Source organism: Lutzomyia longipalpis, chromosome 4, assembly GCF_024334085.1.
Source record: "Lutzomyia longipalpis isolate SR_M1_2022 chromosome 4, ASM2433408v1".
NCBI classification, from domain to species: domain Eukaryota; kingdom Metazoa; phylum Arthropoda; class Insecta; order Diptera; family Psychodidae; genus Lutzomyia; species Lutzomyia longipalpis.
Genome location: NC_074710.1, coordinates 3508371 through 3530104, shown reverse-complemented (window position 1 = coordinate 3530104; position 21734 = coordinate 3508371). Strand labels below are relative to the sequence as shown.

The window sequence follows — 21734 nt, the reverse complement described above, 5'->3', positions numbered from 1 at the left end:
GCTATCACATTACACAAAGCAATTATTCAAAGACAATAATATCGTTTTCACTTGAGCTGAGCTCCAATAGGGCTAATTAAATAGCAGAGAAACCTTCAATTAGTGTATTGTTTTAAAGTTTCCTGTATTAGTTCATTAATAATTTATTTAAGATACCTATTATAGTGTGTGTGCCTAATGTAGTGGATAAATTAAATTTCGTTCGAAAGTAGTGCGGTAGGTGCCTCTACCGACTAAGGAAATTTCTCCATAATTTCATGAGAAATTTTAGTATCAACCACAAAAAGGTATGAGAAAAGTGCTATTTTAAATGGCGGAAGGAGTAAATTTAATGAGTATTCCATGGGTATTGTGTTACGTTTCTTGGAAGCAAATACGGGTAATACAGTGAGAAAAATAATAATAACTAAAATAGTTAAAATATAATTAATTTTACGTTGCTCTGATAAATAATTTGTTTTTAAAAACTCAACGCAAATGAATCTTATAATTTATTTTTGGTTATGTAAAATAAAAGCGAAGCGTCCTTTGAGACGCCATCTTGGATGCTTATTGATTTGTTTTCCTTTTTGAAACACAACCGTCATCAACGTATTTAAAAATGTTAAAATTACGCTAACAACAGACACTTTTTTAGATAAATAAAAGCAAAATGTTCTAAATAAACGTTCCATAACTTTTCATCAAAGTTCCTAACAGTGCAGACTATAAACACACTCACATGCTACCATAAACCACATCACATGCTACATAGCCTAGAACATGCATTAATGAAGTGGTGGTTTTAAACAATGTGAATATTGCACGACCTGACTTCCATAAGAGTAACTTCTTGCCAGAAGAGGAAATTGGGTCAGTTTGAGGGTTAAGATTCCAATGGCGCAAGGATCTCCATAAATTGACGTAATACCTTGGAGCAGAAATCCCCCAATGAAAGTAATCCGGTGGTGCTTGAGAAAGTAAACTCCGTCTCGTATTTGTCGGATCCTCAACAATCCTTCCATGGAGGATTTATTTTTGCCACTCTTTGGCATTTTTTTCCCACATTCAACATCCATTTTCTCTGCATTATAGCACAAATTTTCCACCTTTCAGCATCTTTGTGGAAGCTATGGAATTTCTTTTTGTCTATATATACACAAACGCATTCTCTACGCGTTACCATTGTCATTTGAGAATTTCTGCATTACGGATTGCTTTGTGAGAAACGAGATAACTTCGTATTCACATGAATTCTGTGGTTCATAATATTCTTGTTTCTCATCCCTTTATGGATTTTTCCTTAACAAACCTTTTTTTCCGATATTCCTGCACTTTTTTCTGACTTTATTAGACCTAGTTTTCCCTATCATTGGGTATCATTTTAGTTCTAGCAACCTTTTTTATTTAACCTTTAATCAATAAATCGTCCAAATTCTCAGAATTACGATGAAATTACAAATACAATAAAATTCCATTTAATAGCTATGAAAATATAGGAAAATTGTACAGAAACCAATTTGTCCAAATGGTTTGACAAATACAATTATGTATAGCCCCTATTTCCTTCACTCGATAATCACGAAATTATGAACGGTTGAATTTTCCGAATGAGGGTTTGCTGATAAGGAAAATTCTGCCGCAACAACGTTTAGTCACTAATTGATGTTTGGCGACAAACACTTTTTTTCACGCGGGAAATGCTGAGTTTTCCTCAACTCATATCATCGTCATAAATTCGTCAACATTGGAAAATCAGCACCTTCATCAATGGAGGAATTTCTGCTGACGCGATGTATTTTTAGGTGGGGCGTTTCGTAAAAAAAGGTATGTGGGTGACGGAATTTGAGGCATTTATGAGGTGCACAGATTTAACAGAGAGAGCAAAAAAGCGATGATCCGTAACAAGTAGGAAAATATTAATAATTTCTTCTATTCTCTGAACTTAACGATGCAATTTCATTGTGAAAATGCACAGAAGTTTGAAGGAAAAAGCCCAAAGCTCTGTAATTATCATTGTTTCTTTGAAACTATAGGAGATTCTTCTATATAAATTGAACAAAAAACTTCCCAAAGGGAACTTGAACTTTGTCTACCAATGCGAAAGATTTATCCTAGCGTGAATCCCCAAAGGGCATGAAAATTATAACTTACCATCTAACCACGGGCAAAATGTCTGCATGATTTATTGGTAGAATTTCGCATTTTTTTTCCAAGAAAAGAAATCTTCCAGAGTGGATAGATTCTTATTTGAAACGAAGGCTTTCCCCATGATTTTTCTCCACGTTTTCCCCAATTTTGTGATTGGGACGGCGGAGAAATCTCCCAAAGCGTGCACGAAGACTCCCGAACGCAACACGAACTTACACGAATTCACAAAATTAGAGGAAAAACTGGTAGAAAAATCATAGGGAAATGCTGCGTTACAGATTAGAATCTACCCACTGAAGAGATCAATTAAATAATTTATTCATTAAGCTACTCTTTGATTTTTTTTTATGAATCGTCTAATATGAATTAGCATTTCAATTTTGTCATTTTGTGATACGATCGTTGAAAGATTTCCAAGTTATTTTCTTTTGAGAGAATATGAGAGGTCAAAGTTTTGTGGTTAGGAACCTCAATCCTCCATGGGTTAAAGTTTATTTTTCAATTTTCCGTTCTCATGATTTTTTCCACAAATAAAATAAACTAAGAGAACAAAAAATCTTGTTTAATTGATAGCTAAAATGAGTAGAAGTCTAAATCAATAGTTGACTGTGGACTTTTTTAAAAGTAATTTTGGTTTTCATTTATTTGGATAGATTCACTCAGCGGTACCATTAGGGAATCTCAATTGTCTTTTATTTGTTCGTGCTCAAATGGGGGTAGGACCACCCCCTCACTCTATCTCAGCAATTTATCTCCATCTACAGAACCATATCGATCAATATATTTTACATCAGTTGTGACCATTGCACTGGAAGGCTTTCGTAAAATGCTTTTACCAGAGCTTTGTGGTAATATCAGCATTGGGAGAAGTACAGATTATAGTATATATTTTTATATCAATGTAATGGATTGTTCTATGGGTTCAATGTTATTATTTCGGATTTACTTTCTGTCCATTTTCCAAATTGATTTATATATGAATTCCTGGAAAAGTTCTATTAAATCATAAAAGCCGCCATCAAAGTGAAATTCCATTGAAAGTACTTTCAGTATATTCTCTTCTTTAATTTAAAAATCAATACTACGACGTACAAAACAGAACAAAAACGAATTCTTGCAGCTTTGAGCTTTTACAATAATATTTTGGTTTTAGATGATATGTCTTCAACGCAAAATACAGATTAAAAAATATTATTATAAACTACTTGCGTAAAATAAATAAATAAGTTGAGTTACTTTATATAATTTCAGTGAACTTTCTACTTGTTTTATTAAACATTCTTCCATATCAGATTTCAATTAAAAACACAGATGTTCCTCTAAAGCTCATTATTTACACATATAGTCAGTCACTCACATCATACCCCCTCATCCCCTTTTTGCGTATATATGCTGTATTAAATTCTATGTAGAACTGAGAATTACTGATGCAGCTGATTATTTGTAGCAACTTTCTCTCATTAGAATAATTGCTAATTAAAAGTTAGGTGGGTTTGTTTGATAAATTCACGCAGTTTCAGTCTTGGTTTCAGTACAATGTTTCCGCGTAAAACCTGGAGGTAGAATTGAGGTGTAGAATTAACTAACTTTGTAACTTAGGGGTTGTTAGATTTTACTAAAGCACCCTCTCCAGGTGTATATAACAAAATGTTCAGGGTAGCAAAAAAAAGAGAGAGTGTGAGGGTATAAATTCCACCCCATTCATCGCTTAGGCTTCGTCACTGAGAATGGCATAATCCGGCAATTAGGCGCTGAAGGGTTGGAATGGGACTTAATTCACTCTCGAGGGTGGCATTGTAGGTATTTAGCGTACACAAGAGCTCGTCCTACGCATACAGCTATATGGGAAGTATCCCTACAAATGGGTCTTTAATGCAGCTTTATCTACCTGTCACCACGTGTGTGGGTGAGTCCAATTAGAGACCTAAATGCTATTTTTGATCCCTACTGCGGCTATTTTTATATACATATGTACATACATAGCATATTTATTTAAGCTTCAATTGAAATCAATTTGAAAGCTCTCACAGTGTCCATCCATAGGATAGAAGTATTTTCACTATTTGAGCTTCCACCGTGTCTGACCGGCCTAATTTAGTGCCGGTAATCGCATTTAAGATAGCATTTTGTAGTGTGAAATTTCACCTACTAAACTCATCGTGCACGTATCCCTCCCTGCCCCCGAAGCAATGCCGATGACTTCCTGGTCATTTTGGTGTGTTATTTCTGGCCACGCGGAAAGGGCCAGGGGATGCACGAGCGCGTAGGCACTATGCCAAAATGCAAAGAGGTTTATCAATCACAAAAATATGTACACGATCCCCCTTTAAATTCCCATTCAGAGAAAATTTATCTCCTTCACCCACTTTCTCCCCATTCTGTCAATCTCTTCTCGGGGGGGAAGAAGGGGAGTGGACAACATTTTTGAGCTAATGTATTATTGAGTGAATTAAATGGGGGAGAAATTTATTCAGCAATTACGCCTTTTCGCTGTTTCCCATCAACGATTTCAGTAAAATTAGCCCCCAAATGGAATGAGAGCGAGAGTATTGGAGGAGTCGATGTGAAAGTCAATAAACAAAGACGATTGAAGACGTTATTATCTGTTGTTTTGCTTGAAAATTACACTGTCGTGTCAGTTACAATTAACTTCCCTCATCTCATCGTAATTTTCCCAATGAGGGTGGTGCGCTTACATTTCCATGTTAGCTTGTAAATTGCTTGAAAAGTACATTTTGAATTAATAATGCATAATTCACAGAAATATGAAGCATATCAAGCATAAATTTTTCAAAATATTTCAATGTTTTCTAACAGATGCAATTTCTAAGGTAAGAGTAAAGAGAAATGACCTAAAAAAATAGTTTTCTGAATTTAAAGCAATTTTTGGACAGTTTTTGACAAAAATGGCTGAAATATATACTTAAAGAGCATAAAGTCAGAACTAATAAGTTTATTCTTCTTGACTCTTAGTGTCTTAAAGTGTCTTTATTCTAATTTTAAATATTCAGGGCTAAAATGAATGGCGAATTCATATTACTATAAGGAATTCCGAAATAATATGAATTCTACAATTTAAAACTAGACGTCTATCACGATTTTACCGTCTCCATCTTGATTTTAGGTGACTACAAGCTAAATTAAAATCTACAAGTCATTAAATGCCTTCTAAGAGCCACCATTTTTAACTTTCTACGGTTTTAACCTAAAAAAATAATTCAAATTACAAAAATAAACGACTCCATCTTTTCTTTTAACCATTTCAAGGTAAAATGAATGCTATAAATCAGAGTTAGAAACCTCCATTTAGATTTTAAAATAAAATAAGTACTTTAAGTGAGCTTTTTAACATCGCAATTTTGAACTGATAAACCCTTTTGGGATAAGTAAGAAATAACAATGAAAGACTAATCTTAATGTGCGAGAGACCTACTCTGCAAAAGTCACTGAAATACTCCATGTTTGTCTTGTTCTGCCTGAAGCGGAGAAAAGTCTACTGTGAGAGAGCGTGAGATGAACAAATGTTTTTTTTTTCCTTTTTAATTGACAAAAGGTGAAGCACAGAACAAACTCTTAAGACAAAGAAGGGAAGCCACAAAATGAAGTATTGAATTTGCGAAAGGACAGAAAACCTCAGGGTACACATTGCTATATATCGCATTTCCACCACATTTTATCACTATGACATTGTCTTTTGTAATAATAAAGTTTGTTGGGAGAAATATATTAATCAATATTCTCTACGTTTAGTATGAAAGACTTATTCAAAATGGCGGAAAAATAGAATGCTTGCTTAGTTCGTTCAACTTGTCTAAATAAAGTGAGATTATCGTATTTTTTAGGTTATAATCTCTTAACGGTTTTATTTAAATTTTGGTGAAAATTTTTAGTGTTATTTAGCGTCTTTAATAAGCTTACCTGAAGATGATCAAGAAGAGCTTCAAGTCCTCGATCACTAACGGAGGAGCATCGAAGGCTCAGGGAGTGGATGTGCTTCGAAGCAAGTGGAAAGGAGTGTACAATATCCAGAGCGTCTTCGTCTGTGGCGCCAAGGAGGCAAATTGCGTGAAAGCCTCTCCGTATTAGTGAATTATAGAGCTTCACGCGATCCTGCCCACTTGCTTGACGTAGTTCACGACTCTGCAGCACTGGGAGCAAGCCGGACCAGAAACGAGGACTACGGTAGAGAATATCCCGCCAGCGTTGACACACCTGTGCCAAGACACATCGTTCCAGCGGGCTGAAGTAGAGGAAGAAACGGCTCAGGAAGCGCTCGTCCACGAGGAGTTGTTCAACAGTGAGTATAGGTGGAGCTGGGGGGCTCTTGCGCGTCATTTGTGGCGTTCCCGTTTGACTGGATGGTGTTGCACCACCTTTGGACACCGTGAGCTTCATACTGGCCATACGGGAGGGCTTTTCGGGGGCACCCAAGGAATTGGCGGATGCATGGCCACCACTACTGCCGCCACAGAGGACATTCGTGACGCGCTCCATGACACTAGCCTTGGTGCCGTGGTGCTTTCGGAGTCCCAGGCCGTTGATGCGCTTCGATAGTTCGGCGGACGCGCGCTCAACGACTCCTTGAGCCGAAATTGAGGACATTTTCAACATAAACGTACTCTCACGTCACTCATTCATCGTTTTTCAAAATGGAAGACACTTTTGCGCAATTTATGAATCATTCACAGGATTGTCTTTTTGTTTTTTTTTTAGTTCTGTATTTTTTTTTTAATATTGATTTAAAAAATACATTATTCTGTATGTTTTATTAATTTTATTATGATTGCATTTTGAAAAAAAAATCTATTCAGAATATTAAGAATAAGAGTGCAGTATATGCTTCATTGCTCATTGGTATTGTTCGTTATATGAAACATATTTTGCGAAAGTTTCAGCTGTAGTACGCATCCTACTGTAATTTTAATTGAGATAAATCGAAATCTCTTATTTCAAAATTATGATAAATCACTCCAATTACAAGATCCTCTAGAAACTTCAAAATGTTTTTTTTTTCAAGTAGGTAGTTAAATGTTTATTAGAATTTTTTATATTTAACTACAGCAAACTAAGAGAAAATTAGAAACGTTTAAATTTTATGTTTTTTCTTCAACTGTTAACAGTTTATTTTAAAGGTAAATTAATTTAATTCATTATTATTTTTGTTTGCGTAACAATGAAGGCAAAACAATGAATTTTTATTTAAATTTTTCTCAATATAAATTAACCAAAAAATGCAGGAAAAATATGACAAATTATTCGTTTTTTTTTGTCTGCACAAAAATGTTTCATGGAAAAACAATTGGAAAACTTTTTATATAAACATTAATAAAACATTCCGATATTTTTATAAATTAATAACCCGGTGGTTTTCCCTTTTATCACGTAATTTTGCAAAAATATATATTGAAGGGGTGGCTCTCTATTGTTTGCTACTCCACAAAAATGATTTTTGGTGGTAGAACACGAAAGCACAATGGTCTGAGTTGAGGGGAAAATCGATTTTGGTTCGTTCTTTTTATGGTAACTTCTTGCAAAACACCATTGAGGCTTTTCCACTCAATGAAGCCCCACCAGAAAAAAATGTGCACTCACTCTTGGAAAAAAATGTTAACTTCTTTTATTTCTCTGCTATTCAACCACTTTGTCTTTTGTGCACAGAATCCGGCTTCATGTGGTACACAAAGGGGGTTGGTAGGAAAATGGGGAGAAACACACAAAACATCAACCCCCGTTTACTTGTGTAATTTTGCAGTGAGAATTTTCACTTTCACACCCTCCAAGGAGAAAAATTGTCCAAAAAAAAATCTTTTTCTTGAAAAGTTTATAAATTTCCCTTTAAATATTCACTTAACATGGAAAATCTTTTTAATACGCTTTGTAATTTTTTTTTCACCTCACTTTTGAGTGCGTTCTATTGGAGAAAATGGTGAGTGCGTTTTGTGTGTGAGAAAACTCCACGACGGACACTTTTCCACGAGCTTTTCCCAACTGACACTGTACAAGTGGGCAAAGATTTGGACGCGCGACTACTCGGTGGGATTTTCGCGCGCATCCATCCACCCGAATTTCCACCGAATTTCCCCCGAATGAGACCCACAAAAAAGGGGAGAGCGCAGGAGGGAAACTCCGGAAAAGTCGCATGGGAAAATACTATGTGTAAAAAGGAGAAAAGAATGCAGAGAGTGTGAGAGAGAGGTCAACACGTTGAACTGTATTCATGTTTTTTTCAAAAACTTTTTTTTATTTAACATTCTCTAAAAATTCCTTCATCTATGTAGCAATTGATGGAATTATTTGAAATATTTTCTTTCTTTTGCAAAATATTTCAAAATTAATTCTTGGATTTGAAGAAAATGTATTTTGAGATATGAGAAAAATTTTCAATAAAGTAAGGAGAAAATCTCCTTGCAAGTTGTATACATACTAGACTTTCTGGCGACATTTATCTGCAGTGTGGAGGGGTGCATGTAATGTAAAGAGAAGCGTGTGGCGTAGACAGAGTTGAGGGGTTGATAGAAGATTGATTTTACTTTAAGGGTTAATGACTTGACTGGAAAGCGTAAGTGTTGCAATTAATCAGTCCTTTAGTCAGATATTTGCAAAAATTCACACTTAAAAACCACAAGACATATTAGATTTTTCAAAAAAAATTTAACGAACGCACGTTTCAAAAAAAAAACACACAAAATGGCGGCTGATGTGCAAAATGTCGGAAGGATATTTAAAATTAAAGTATGAAGTGTTTCTGTACAATATTGTAGGAACTGTAGGAATGAAGGCGAAAGAAAAATACACGTTCGGAAAATTTTTAATTTGCACCTTCTAGGGTTCTTCCAGGAGTTTTTTTATCCTGGACAATACTGATTGTACGGACAAAGTACGCTACTAAGGCCCTTCGTGTCATGCTCGGCATTTCCATTTTCTGCTAACTACTCGAGCTTTTGTAAAATAGTTTTAATATTAATAAAGCCCTAATTTGATACTAAATGAGAATATTCTATACAATTCCTATATAAATAGAGAAATTAATCAACTGATTGGATGACCTTCTTCAGGAAAATTCGTATGTTTCACAGTGCATTTCCGATAAATGACCACACTTTTATTAGGCTTTTGGCTATGTCCTACAAAAATAATTCATTTTCAATAATTGTAAGAAGACTACTTTGGGTCAACGTATGACCCAAAGAACGGAAAAAGATTCATTTAAGCGCATACAAAATGGCGATTGACTTTCAAAATGGCGTCTTTGCAGTAAACAGACACAGAAACGTTAAGTTATTTTCAAAGAATCTAATTATTTTTCGCGTCATTCATTCTTCAAAATTACGCTATTAAAATTATATCTATTGATAGGTATTGAATGAAGAATGTTCACCTACTGCGAAGACAATGAGGATGAGGACAAAACTCCTTTGAAGATAAATCTACTAATTTATTAACTCTGCTGTTACTACATCGAATTTCCATTGCAACTGAGTGGCTACATAGAGTAAATATCTCCTTCTCTTTCTTGTAAAAGAAATTTTCTTGTACATTTGAGGGGACGCATGCGTCGTCCTTTTATTATGTACTTTCCAAGTTCGTGCAATTTACCTCTCCGTTTGAATCCTTCACACTCAGGAGGTGACGTCACCCAGCTAAGTGCTTCTGGAGAACCCAAAACTGTCTCCTTGGGTTCTGGGAAAAAGTCTGCGGTGTGGAAGAATGAAGGGGTTTGGGGTGAGATGTGCTAAATAATGCAAAGAGAAAGTCAATGTCTCCCCGAGCACATGAGGACACAAACAGCCTCTTCATTTGCGAAAAAGCACATTGAGGGAAAGTTTTCACCTCTCACAAGCAGCTTCTTTAGAGGAATTAAAAGGGATGATTTTTTTTGGATCTGCGGGATCTTTAATAAAATAAGAATGTCTTACAGAAGAAATAAAAAATAATTCCATTTTTTTAACTATATAAATATAACCAATTAAAATTGTGAATTTTCTTATCAATAAAAAAGCTTATTTCGTAAGAATATTCTTAAAGAGAAATAATTTAATCAAGAAGATATTGAACAGAAAATCTTTAATGAATTTTCTTTTTTTTTCTTTTGAAAGAAACATTTCTTTCAAATGAATAACAAAGAGAAAATTATCTATGAAAAAATTTCTTTAATTTGAAATTTTTTGATTCTTTTTTTCTATAAATGAAATCTATAAAAGAACCTTACTCACTTCTATCTGGAAAAAAACTCTCATTAAAGAAATCATATAGGTAACAAATTAAATAATTACATAATTTTTGACTTTCTTAAACTATATTAAACTTGCAAAGAAAAGAACTTAATGCTGGATTTATTTGACATCCTTTATTGATTTAATATCTTTGTAGCTAGAAATAAATTCCGAAATCTATTTTTTTTTTGCGTATTCCAACTAGCAAGAAAAAATATTTCGAAATCATTATCTATAATCTTAAAGAAAGGTCTGTTTGTTGGTAATCGTTGTTCCTTCTTTTCTATACAAATCCACACCGTTTGACCGATCGCGATGAAATTTGGTACAGAGGCCCCTTATAACAGGCGGTTTCAAATGGCCGTACTCATTTTTCCCCCAAAGCCCCCCTTCAGGTAGTCCCCATATAGATTTCATGCAGTTTTTTTTTCAAATTTTTGAATTTGGCGCCGGAAATGTTGTATGAAAATATCTTTTCTCTTTGCAAAATTTTCTTTTGAAATTGATAGGCCTATGTACTTATAAGCCACCACAATTCTTTTCTCTCTAAAATTTGCGCGAAGCGGTGCGAGGTAAATTGGAGAGAAGCGACAATTTACCTCGTTGGAAATAATTTTCAGATTATTATCCGAGGAAAATCATCATAAACAAACAAATTTTTTTTAATCAGCATTTTTTTATTTATACTTTTTTAATTGATTTTTACGAAAAAAAAACATCAAGAAATAGTTGGAAATTGTTAAATGGTTATACAGTCATCCCCCCGCTTTATCATCTCTCAAACTAGTCTTACACATTAAAACCAATGTGTAAGAAGTGTTTAATCGAGAGAAGATTAAGGGTATTTTCTATATATGTACCCATTTAATTCATTACTTCATTTCCGAGGCGAAAAACTATTCCAACGACATTTGGGATTTCGCTGGCAACAGTGTTAAGAGTAGTAGCACCAGTAGCGGTCACTTTACTTGTAAGAACCGAAGCTGCACTAGTGGCGCCATTCCAAGTCACCGTGAAGAAGGTAGTAGCGTCAGCAGCAGTTACAGCGACGACTTTGTCAGTATTATCCAATGTCAAAGTAACGAGATTAGCGGCATTATCAAGAAAATCAGTCGCCGCAGTGGTGGTTACAGCAACAGTTCCTGTAGCCAAGTTTGTAAGATCACTAGTAAGGGTTATAACAGGGGCCGTAATAGTTCCAATATCTAATGGTTTTCCTGTAAAAAAAAATAACAGAGAATAATTATTAGAAATTTTCTTAGATAATCCTTGGTCAGGATTGGCCTACCAAAAGCCGGTGCGAACACCAAAGCTATGGTAAATGTTACAAGAAAAAAGCGCATCTTCACTTTAGCTAAAAAACAGCTTAACTGATACTTCTGAAGATGTTTTGGGGCTCTTTTATACGTCTTTTTGGGGATGGGATCCATCCTCGTCATCCACCTTGTTTGTCACACAGCAAAAACATCTTTCAATATTTTACAGGTTGTTAAAATATCTCTCAAAGAAACCACATGTTGATTACTCTTCCAATGTCGCAATTCCAAAAACAATTAATTGCTCATGTGTCTCTACTGTTAAATGAAATTTCCAATCAAATGAAGAATATATTAAAAAAGAAAATAAACATTGTCTTCCTTGGTGCATTTCACATCATATGATCTCCTTCATAAAGGCTAAATGTAGTCATTAAATATTTGAAATGAATAAAATTATTTTCTATATAAATTCGTCTGCTTTTTTTCACCTTTACTTTTATTGAAGGTTAAAAACAAAATGCTTTGTGTGTTAAAAAATTGGAGTTCTTGCAAATTTTTTAGGCGCAATAAAGGCGATGTTGAATGTTTATATTTAAAAAAAATTCATAGAATCTTCGATAAGAATTTAACCCTTTCACGTCCTCATGAAATATAAAAATATTAAAACATTCGATCTTTTCATCACGATATTTATTCTTAGGATGCTCAAAATGTCTTTCAATCAAGCCCTTCACATTAACTCTTGAATTTTCGTAATATTGTACTTAGCTTTTTAGTCCTTTGAACGCTTTAAACCTATGTCATAAGGCCTATAAAATTACCATCCCTTGAAAGCAAGGGGTGTTTAAGTTTATCTGTCGAATATTTCGACAGTTTTGGTGAATAATCACAATATTTCCGAAGATCCGAATATTTTCATTTTCACCTAAAATTTAGTATTTTCTCCGTCAAAATTTACTTTTCAGGATTAAATGTAGTACTTTTTATGCATAGTACATATTCCTCTTAAATTTAGTAACTTTTTGGCTTAAAATTAATACTTTTTTCTATTGAAATCAGAACTTTTTCGGTTAGAATTTACATATAGGTACATATTTTCTACTAGAATTTAGTACTTTTATCTATTGAATTTGAAGCAATAGTGAATTCAAGCCAAAAAATTATACTAACTTCAATAGTTAAAAAGTGTTGCTGACGGCAATAACTATGTGGACTGTATTGGCTAATGATCTATTTATTTCCAAACAATGTAGGTGGGATGTGTCGGCAATGGGGTGGTCGATGGTTGAGGATCTATAAAAATTTACAAAGGGCTTAATAATTATCTCTAAAACTATCCTAATAAATGTCTTCTTACATTTTTCTCGACTGAGCTTCCTCTAACTCCCTTTTCCAACTTTCCGGACGTATCCTGTTTTTCTAATTCCTGTTCAACAAAATATAAATGAATTTCCCTTCCTGTTTCTACTTAACCTCACTTTTACCTGGGCGATTTTCCTATTCCTTTTCAGCGGGTATTTGTCGTCTTCCGCTATGTCCTACCTACAAAATACAATCTATGAGAATTCTTCTTTTGATTTCATATAAAATTAACAACTTACAGCAATTTTTACTCTGCTAATTCCTTATTTTCCTCGCGATAATTCCGACACGTTTTTTCCTCTGACTATTTCATCACAAAATGGCTATTTCGCCTATTTTCGCCCAGGCCTACTTTGTTCTAAATTCAAATTCAAACTTCTACCGTTAACATTTCTAACAAAAAGTATACTGAATACATTGGAAAAAAAGGTACTAAAAAGCCTATGAAGTGCTAAAATAAATTTTTCTTCTTCAACTGGAATTTAGTACTGTTTAGGCTCTTTACTGATTTAACCCTCAGTATATTGTGACCAAAATACTTACGCGCATTGCTATTGGCGTTGGTGACCGACCCCATGGAATTTTTCGCAAAAAAAAAACAAATCTTTTCAGTGAAATGAGCTCATTGGTTCTCCCTAAGAAATCTTTTGTCCACTTTATAACATAAAAATAATTTTAAATTGGATTTTTGATAAACTTTTCAATTCATTTTTTGAGGTTAGAATGGTCAAAAAAGAGACAATAAAGACCGTTACACCAATATTTGAATTTCCTCTTCTTACATTTTTGTTAATAACTTTTTTTCTGGTGGTCGGACTGACCTCAAATTTTTAAACAATCTTCACAGATAAGCAAGGAACTTATTGCTAAAAGCTTGGTTCTATATCTCTAAGAACTAAGGCGGAATAAATCAAAATATAGCTCTGGGGTCGGTCACCTACCCCTCATAGTATACGGAGGGTTAACCAAAATGGCCACCTGAATTTTTCATCAAAATTGCATTATCTCCTATCTCAATTTTCCCTACAACTTTCTAAAAAGCATCAAAATGTTCAAAAATGACCTAGAGGGACGCTAAAAGAACAATTGATTATATCTATATGATGCAAAGTAGAATTTTCTTCATATGATTGAAAATTATTCTAGATTAGACTGAGAGATTGTAGACGAGCAAATTATGAGAAAAGACATGATTTTTAGGGTTTTATTCGTTACTTATTTTGCCCCTTAAACCTTGATTATTATGGACGTAAAAAAGACACAAATAGTTTATACAGATTATATTTCGCATAAACATAATAGTACACAACAACGCTGCAGATGACTTTGTCGCAGGATTAGAATAGAAGAAAAGACAACGCAGAGATACCTATTTTTTTTTTAATTTAAATCACCTTCCTCCTTGTAGCATAGAAGATGTGAAATCTGCGAAAAGCTCAATGTCTGATCCTGTAGAAAAAAAATATAATATTTTTCTCTCTTGCATTTCTCCTCACTTAATCCACACGCTTGCATTTTCTTCCTCGTTGTCGGAATTTACGCGATTTGTTCATTGTATCAAAACAATTAAATCCCTGTACTTGAGAGAGAACTTCTGCCAAGATTTCACCCAAGATGTGATTAAGCAGTTGCTGATTTATTTGCAGCGTCTGATTAATTTAAATATTGTTGTCACATTGAGAGAGATTCTTCATTTATATTTTCATACTAGACATGTTAATTTTCTACATTTATGTCACAATTTATATTATTTTCAAGCTAATATCTGTGTCCATCTGTCTTATTTTGGGTTGTGTGGGGGAAAGTGAGTTATTCCCTCCCCTCCCCCTTCATCGTTGTTCCGGAATGCTGTCGCCTGTATGTCTCATGTGGCTGCTGTTGTGGCTTTCTTGGCATCATCAAAGTCCCCCTTTTCGCATTTCCCACAGCATCCAGAGCCCGCAATTCGGGCACATCCCTCCTGTGGGTCTTCCGGCTTGAAATTCGGCGTCCAACGACCTAAACTCTGGGACGCATAGAAATCCATCGGGTAGGCATCCCCGGTGCTCCCATTGCACCGCCACTGAGCATCCCCAAGGACCACTGAGAATTCATAGGGTGTCAGCAGGGGCTTTGGGAATGCAGAGCCCCAATCGATTGATAACCGTGGGCAGGCTACCTGCACATAAAAATAAAAAATGTTTTAAAATTGAATTTATCGCATCAATTGATTGATCCCACGCTTAAAGCCAAAAGATATTATTTGTTTATTTATCCGATTTGTTTGTTTTATCGTGTGCTCAATCATAAATAATTCCCGAGCGAATGCTTTTAAATGCGAAGGAGGATAAACTCATTGAGCTCTATTTGATATTTTACATATAGCTTGGAAAATAATGGAGCTTAAAAAGATTTTTTTTTAAACAAAAAGCAAAAATAGAAAGTCTGTTAAAAATATCGGAATATAATTATTTGAAAATAATTAAAAATATTTTTAATATGATTTTGGCTGGCATTTAAATAATGCCAAAAATACTCATTAAATATTTCTGAAAATCAATCTATTCTACACTGAGCAGTTTAGTTTAGCAGTAATTTTTTTTCAGGGGGAGTACATCTGAAAAAAAACTATACAAATATTCGTATTTTAAATAAAATAAATATTCGTTTAATATTTTTTTAATGTTTGAAAACATTTAATATATTAATATAAAAATAAAAAATAAGCTTACTTCTTATATTAAAATATTTCCTCTTAGAATCTTTATCAATTTCTTCGAGCAAAATGCATTAACAATTCAAGGAATTTGACTAAAACGTGAAAAAAAATCAAGTGAAAATGAATAAAATCTGTTTTATAATACGTTAAATCTGATATAAAACCGATAAAAACGTACGAATCAATTTAAAATGCATAAGAATTGTACTAAATTAAATTGATGAACTCATTTTTGATCAGTTTATGCGCATTTTTAGATTAGATTAGATTAGATTAGATTTATTTATTCCATCTTCGCACTATCATTGCGGCTGCCGCCGACTTACCACTACCGATCTCAACGGGAAAACGGCAGAAAACCCGTATCACAGATCGTATATGCCATTTTTTTTTCTCCTCTTTTTTTTTTGATCGAATTTTGTATCTTTTCATCAGATTTGTTACATTTAAATTATTTTTAGAACATTTCCTGAATGAATTTGATAAAAAATACTCGCAAAACGTAAGAAAAATGTGCAAAATCGGATTAAAAGGGTTTTAAATCTGAGGAAAAAAAATGAAAGTTCTATACAAAATTATTAAAATCTGACAAGAAAAAATGTAAACAAAATGCACATGATTCTATAAAAAAAAACTAGAAAAGAATTTGATGAAAATACATTTTTAATTACCAAAATATAATAAAACAACAAAATGAAAAATAAAAACAATTCGAAATAATAATTCTATTAAAATGTGTAGAGAAACCAAAACTTTCATGAAAAGAAAATTCATAACTTCCATAAAAAGAATAAAATTTTCAATTGAAAATTCTCTAAAGGTTCCTACACTGATTTTGCTTATCTGTTCATGATACTAAAGTTATTACCGTATAAAAAATCTAATTAAAAATATTCATATTAATCCGATATATTCGGAACAGTTCCAAAAGTTCCGCCAGATATATACCCCTTTGCATTTTTTTCATAAACTATTTAAAAATTTCATTAATTTATTGAAAATTGGGTTAATTGCTCAGGAAATTTTTATTATTCAAAAATAAAATTAATTTATTTAGAACGAGTCATTTATTCTTGTTTTCCACATCAATAATTCCAGGAATTTGAATAAATCACATCAATTAAAATTAAATTAAAATTTTAATCAAATATACATTTTTTAGGCTATTAAATTACATGGAAAGCCAATCAATGAATTGGAAGTAAATTATTTAATGAATTTATTGCTAAATAAACTTCGGTGTCAATTAAATTACACGGAAAAATAATAAAAGTTGATTTAATAGTTGGTTTACATAAAATATTGACATTCTACTAATTAAATAAATAAAGTATAAATTTAATTTATTATTAATGCCAATTTACCTGAACAAAGGCATCCACGTCCGGGAAGAGTTTTAGTTTACTGGGAAAGATTTCCGATAGGAGGATTATGACAGCCTCCTTGTCCATTTGCTTCAGTCTTTTCTGAAGATACTCCATCACTTTGGTGGACCCCTGGCGACCCAGTGTGCCCAAGATGAGCCCAAAGCGCTTTGCTGATCTTGCCTCTTCGATGGCAGTGAGTCGCATTTCACGCATTTGAGCGTGATGGTACTTCTCGGCGGTGAACTTCTTCTCATACGGATCATACTTGAAGGCCTCCACGGTGGGATTGGCGATCATTGCGGCCTCCAAGTGGAATCTCCCATCGCCGAGGTAGATGAGAGTGTCACAGGATTGTGGAAGCTTTGGTGCTGTACATCCGAGAATCTCACCGGGACTCAGTGGACGTGACTGAGGTACTGTGACTGTATAGCCAGCCTCACGGAGGTGATTTGCAGCTGCATGGAGAGTTGTGACGAATTGTATTGTGCTCACGAGGGCAATGTGCTTGGACGGTTGGAAGTTGGCTTTGACGCTGTCCACAAAGTGCAGAGCATCAATTTTAATGTCCACAAAGATGTACAGCACCCGGATTCCCATCATCCTGTCCACGGGGATTAAGCAGCTATGCCCATAGTGGACTAAGAGATCCGCCCCGAGGGCTTTGGCAGTAAAATCATCCACGCAGCAGGCTCCATACGTAACGTCGCCCATGATGACAACATCAGCATCCGTGAAGCGCTCAATGATGTCACACAGCACCAAGCTGAAGACAAGAAGTCCCTCTGGGAGCTGCAATGCCACCCTCTTTGCCTTTGTCTCCCTCACGCGCCAGATGGTTTTATGAAGCTCAAAATTGTAATTCTTGGGCAGTGCCTCAATGGCAGCATTGAGTTCTGGGTTTGTGAGAATATCCTGCGGGATCTTATTCAACGTCCTCGATGCAGCTGGCTTGAAGACCTTCCGCACGGGTTTCGCCTTCACCACAACCACCCCATTTAGGGCATTTTCAATCTCCATCCTTGGATGTCTTTGTCCTCACCAGGTCACCCTGTTTTTGGGATCACTTCCAGGTGAGCCACAAATTGAATTGCAAGACTTTCTTGCAAAATTACTTCTCAACAATTTAATCTTCCGCAATGCACAAAAATTAATTAATTCCAATCACCGGAAGTACCTGAAAATCCTTTGGGAAAAACGTGCACAAAAAACCACGTTTATTTTTCAAAACTGACATTCTTGAACTGTTTTGTCACGTAGGCCACGAGATCCATGACGTCACGTGAGAGCAGAGAGAGAAACTTTGCTCTCTCGCAGTCTTTTCTCTCTGTTGAGGTGTAACCGCCTGTGTTATTTTACTTCTTATTGACGTACAGCGCCCCCAATAAAAAAGCAAAATTAAAAAAAAAATGTTGCTAAAATATTATTTTCTTCTAATTAGAAACGTTATAACCTTGATTAGAATGGCTAGCAAGAACCTTTGAGATGAGATGTACTTATATAGCAAAATACATAGCAAGTCAAAAAGCCATGGTGAAGAGAACCGTAGGGGAGACCGGGGTTAAAAAAGTCACTTAAGGGTTTAGAAAAAGCTCAAAATATCATATTTTCCAAACAGATAAAGCGAAATGTATAGCTCATTTCTTTAGGAAATTTACTGCTCTACAACTCTTTCTCAGATCATTTTGTTCTATCTAGCTAGGAAATATGATATTTTAAGCTTTTTCCAACCCCTTAAGTGACTTTATTAGCCCCGGTCTCCCCTAATTGGTGCAAAGTGGATGCAGAAAGTGAAAATCAATTTGACAAAAATACCCTCAGTTATTAATGCCTGAGGAAGGAGAAATAAAGCTCCGAAACGTCGCAGAAATAATAAAAGAGTATTTTCTAAAGGTCAGATCCCGCGTTTTGACTCCCATAGCAATTTAAATTCTTTATAAATAAAAATTAACGGAAATGAATAAACTTTTTGAATTTTTGAACTTACGTTCCGTTACGTTGCCGGAAGCGTAGTAAAATTTTGCTGAATTAATCGAAGGAAATGAAGTAATTAAAACGCATTGGGTCCAGAGCTTTCGATGCTCATCGCATCATCTTCAGTGGCTGTGAGTTTTTATTTAAGAAAATCAAGAAAATAATTACTAAAATGATTTTTGCTTAAAAATAATTCAAATAGAAATGAATAAACAATTTAAAACGCGAAATATGTATTTTTTGTCTTTTATTTTTTACAACGACATTTCGATTAGGATAGAAGGGTCATTTCAGGGGTTTCATGGCCTTTAATGCCCTTTAAAATTCAAGATCAAATTCTGAGGCATTCAAAATACAAGATTAAAGTAAAACCGAAAAAAAACTGATCATTTAATTCGCTAAATAAATTTAAAAAAAATGAACTGATCAAAAACGTTGAAAATTAATGAAATATAGAGATTTTTTGCAGAAAAATGAAAGTAATTGCTGCATTTGCATTCGAATTATATTGGTGTGAAGATGAACGACAAAATAATGCAAAATAGAAGGAAATATTGAAGGTAAAACCTTTAGAAACCTGGTACAAAAAGAAGATACTTTTGAACAAATGAAAACGATTTGTTGAATCTCCCGCCCAATTTGAATAATCCAACGTCTCCCAGCACATGTTCTCCTTTCTCCGATCAATAAATTGTACCTCTTTCATTGCTAAAAAGCCTTCCATTGAAGAAACAACTCACCATTATTCACGCCATTCACACCTTTATTCGTTAAATCGAATAAATTCAATAAATTTGTGTGTGATATTGAATTTAAGTCTACTCCAAAAATAGCCGCATAATCGCAAAAGGATATTGAATAGCAATTTGTTGCTCTAACCAAGGGGTTTATCAATAAAAATATGACGCCACGAGGAGCTCTCCTCACCCCCCCCCCCTCCAAATACCACCCCCACATGATTGGCATGCTTCATATTGGGAAAAAAAAGAATTGATTCTGAAGGATTTTTCTATGCTATTCGCGGCATGAAAAGACACACGAAAGACAAGAAATGATTTTGCGCCAAGGAAATTATTGTCTCGCCGGAAATACCATCGAATGGGGACTCCAAAATGACAAAAAGAATTTCCCATAGCATTCAGCCTTTTTTTCTCATCCTTTTAACCATGTTTTGGTTGTGTGATTGTGAAGCATAACAATATGCTCTCTGTCAATTTCCACTCGATAAAAAAAGAGCTAAAACGTGGAAAGGGTTGAGAAGCAAAACATTTTACCCCATTCACGGGGGGTGGGGGGTAGGTAATAAAAATCCGCCAAAAATTGAATGGAGGGAAGAGAGGGAAAAATTGCGGTTTTCCATGTAGTTGAGAAAACAAAAAAAAAATGCGCTGTTGTAGAGAGTTGTAAATGAGCATAAAAATGTAGATGAAAGAACTTTAGAATAAAGCTTTTCAGATTCTAGTCTTAAAGAGGTTCAGATTGAGCAGCAAAAGTCTTATAAGAACTGACTAAATTCAACCATAAAAGTACTTAATTCAAGCTTGTAAAAGGTTTTCGATTTTTACTCCTAAAATGCTCAAATCGTGAAGTAAAATTCAAGCGAAAACAATAATAATTTGATTCTTTTTGTAAGAAAATTAATTAAAATAATCAGATTATTCATCAATATTCGGATAATTCCCTAAAAAAATAAGTAAATAGTAGGGAGATAAACACACCCCTGGATAAAAGGGATTTTCCTACTTTTCTCCTATAGTTTAAAATGCATATTGAACACTTAATAAACCGAAAACTCGCTTATAAATTGAATAAAATGGAGTTTATTCATTTTTGAACGTTTTATCTATAATACTTCAATATAGATTCAGTAAAGAATACGTTTCAGAGGTCAACGATTTTTTTTTAAGAATGGGCGAAAATCATTCAAGAAAACCAATGATTTGTACCTAATATATTTCTTTGAATTTCAAAAGGAGTTTATTCATTTTTATGATAATTGCTTTTAAATATTTTCTTTAAAATTTTTATACCGTAATCTCCCTTGAAATAATTAAATCTCCCTAATCTTGCACCCTATGAGCTCTGTTCGGAAAACTTATGAAATAAAATAATATTTGAATTTGGCGCGCAATCGAAGTGGTGAATTCGTGTGGTGAAAATAGAGAATGTAGGGAAAAAAGAATGATTTGGCGGCAAAAATGACAGATCGGTTTTGGAAGGCAAGGAATACGGATGCAAACGTGCCTGCTCCGTAATAAAGTGTAATTTATCGCGTATAATTCGGGGAATTTCGCGAACATTTATGGTCCTTCGCAAGAACCAGGACCTATGGAAGTGCAGTGAAGTGATGGTGCTTGGAATCGGCTGCAATTGGGGGGAGAATTGAGGAAGAAAATTTGATTAAGAAAAATCAAATGGCGTCTTCATGATTCGTAGAATTGCAGTTCGATTCCAAGAAAAATTCCACAATGGGTCCTCGGAGCGGCTGTGGGGCCGCAAATAAGGAAGTGTGTCACTCCCGGAGAGTGATATGGTAAATCTGTGAGTACAATTAGGAGTAAAAGACTCCAAAGTGACAAATTTGGCAGCAATTTATGTTGCAAATTTGACACGGAGGAACAAATAGGGGACTTCACCTTTTTTGTCAGTGAAGTAAAAAATTAATAGGGGACGTCACCCATAAAAAGTAAAGTAAAAATTGTGTAAAATAACCGATTTTACAGCCAGAGTTTGA

The 21734-nt window shown here is 34.4% G+C and overlaps 3 protein-coding genes across 3 annotated transcripts in view; all 3 read right to left on the bottom strand.

The window, feature by feature from the left end:
• The window catches only part of LOC129795573 (F-box/LRR-repeat protein 16), a 28620-nt gene extending 20486 nt beyond the window's left edge, over positions 1-8134 (bottom strand). The window contains exons 1-2 of the mRNA XM_055836974.1: positions 7723-8134; positions 6049-6845 (exon numbers count right to left, since the gene is read on the bottom strand). Of these exons, the coding sequence (XP_055692949.1) occupies positions 6049-6741 (693 nt within the window). The 5' untranslated portion in view covers positions 6742-6845; positions 7723-8134. The remainder of the gene's footprint in view (positions 1-6048; positions 6846-7722) is intronic.
• Positions 1-21734, bottom strand: part of LOC129795731 (40S ribosomal protein S10b-like) — a 575051-nt gene that overhangs the window by 458213 nt on the left and 95104 nt on the right. The window lies entirely within an intron of this gene.
• LOC129795590 (2-(3-amino-3-carboxypropyl)histidine synthase subunit 1) lies at positions 14636-18308 on the bottom strand. Its single transcript, XM_055837016.1, has 2 exons — positions 17027-18308; positions 14636-15122 (listed from the first exon to the last, which is right to left on the bottom strand). The coding sequence occupies exons 1-2, from the start codon at positions 18044-18046 to the stop codon at positions 14829-14831; spliced, it is 1314 nt and encodes a 437-aa protein (XP_055692991.1). The 5' UTR covers positions 18047-18308; the 3' UTR covers positions 14636-14828.

Excerpts from the sequence above, each read along its gene's own strand:
- LOC129795590 (XM_055837016.1), bottom strand. The coding sequence starts at position 18,046 with ATGGAGATTGAAAATGCCCTAAATGGGGTGGTTGTGGTGAAGGCGAAA. Across the intron at positions 15,123-17,026 it reads ACGTGGATGCCTTTGTTCAG|GTAGCCTGCCCACGGTTATC; the intron begins GTAAATTGGCAT and ends TTTTATGTGCAG.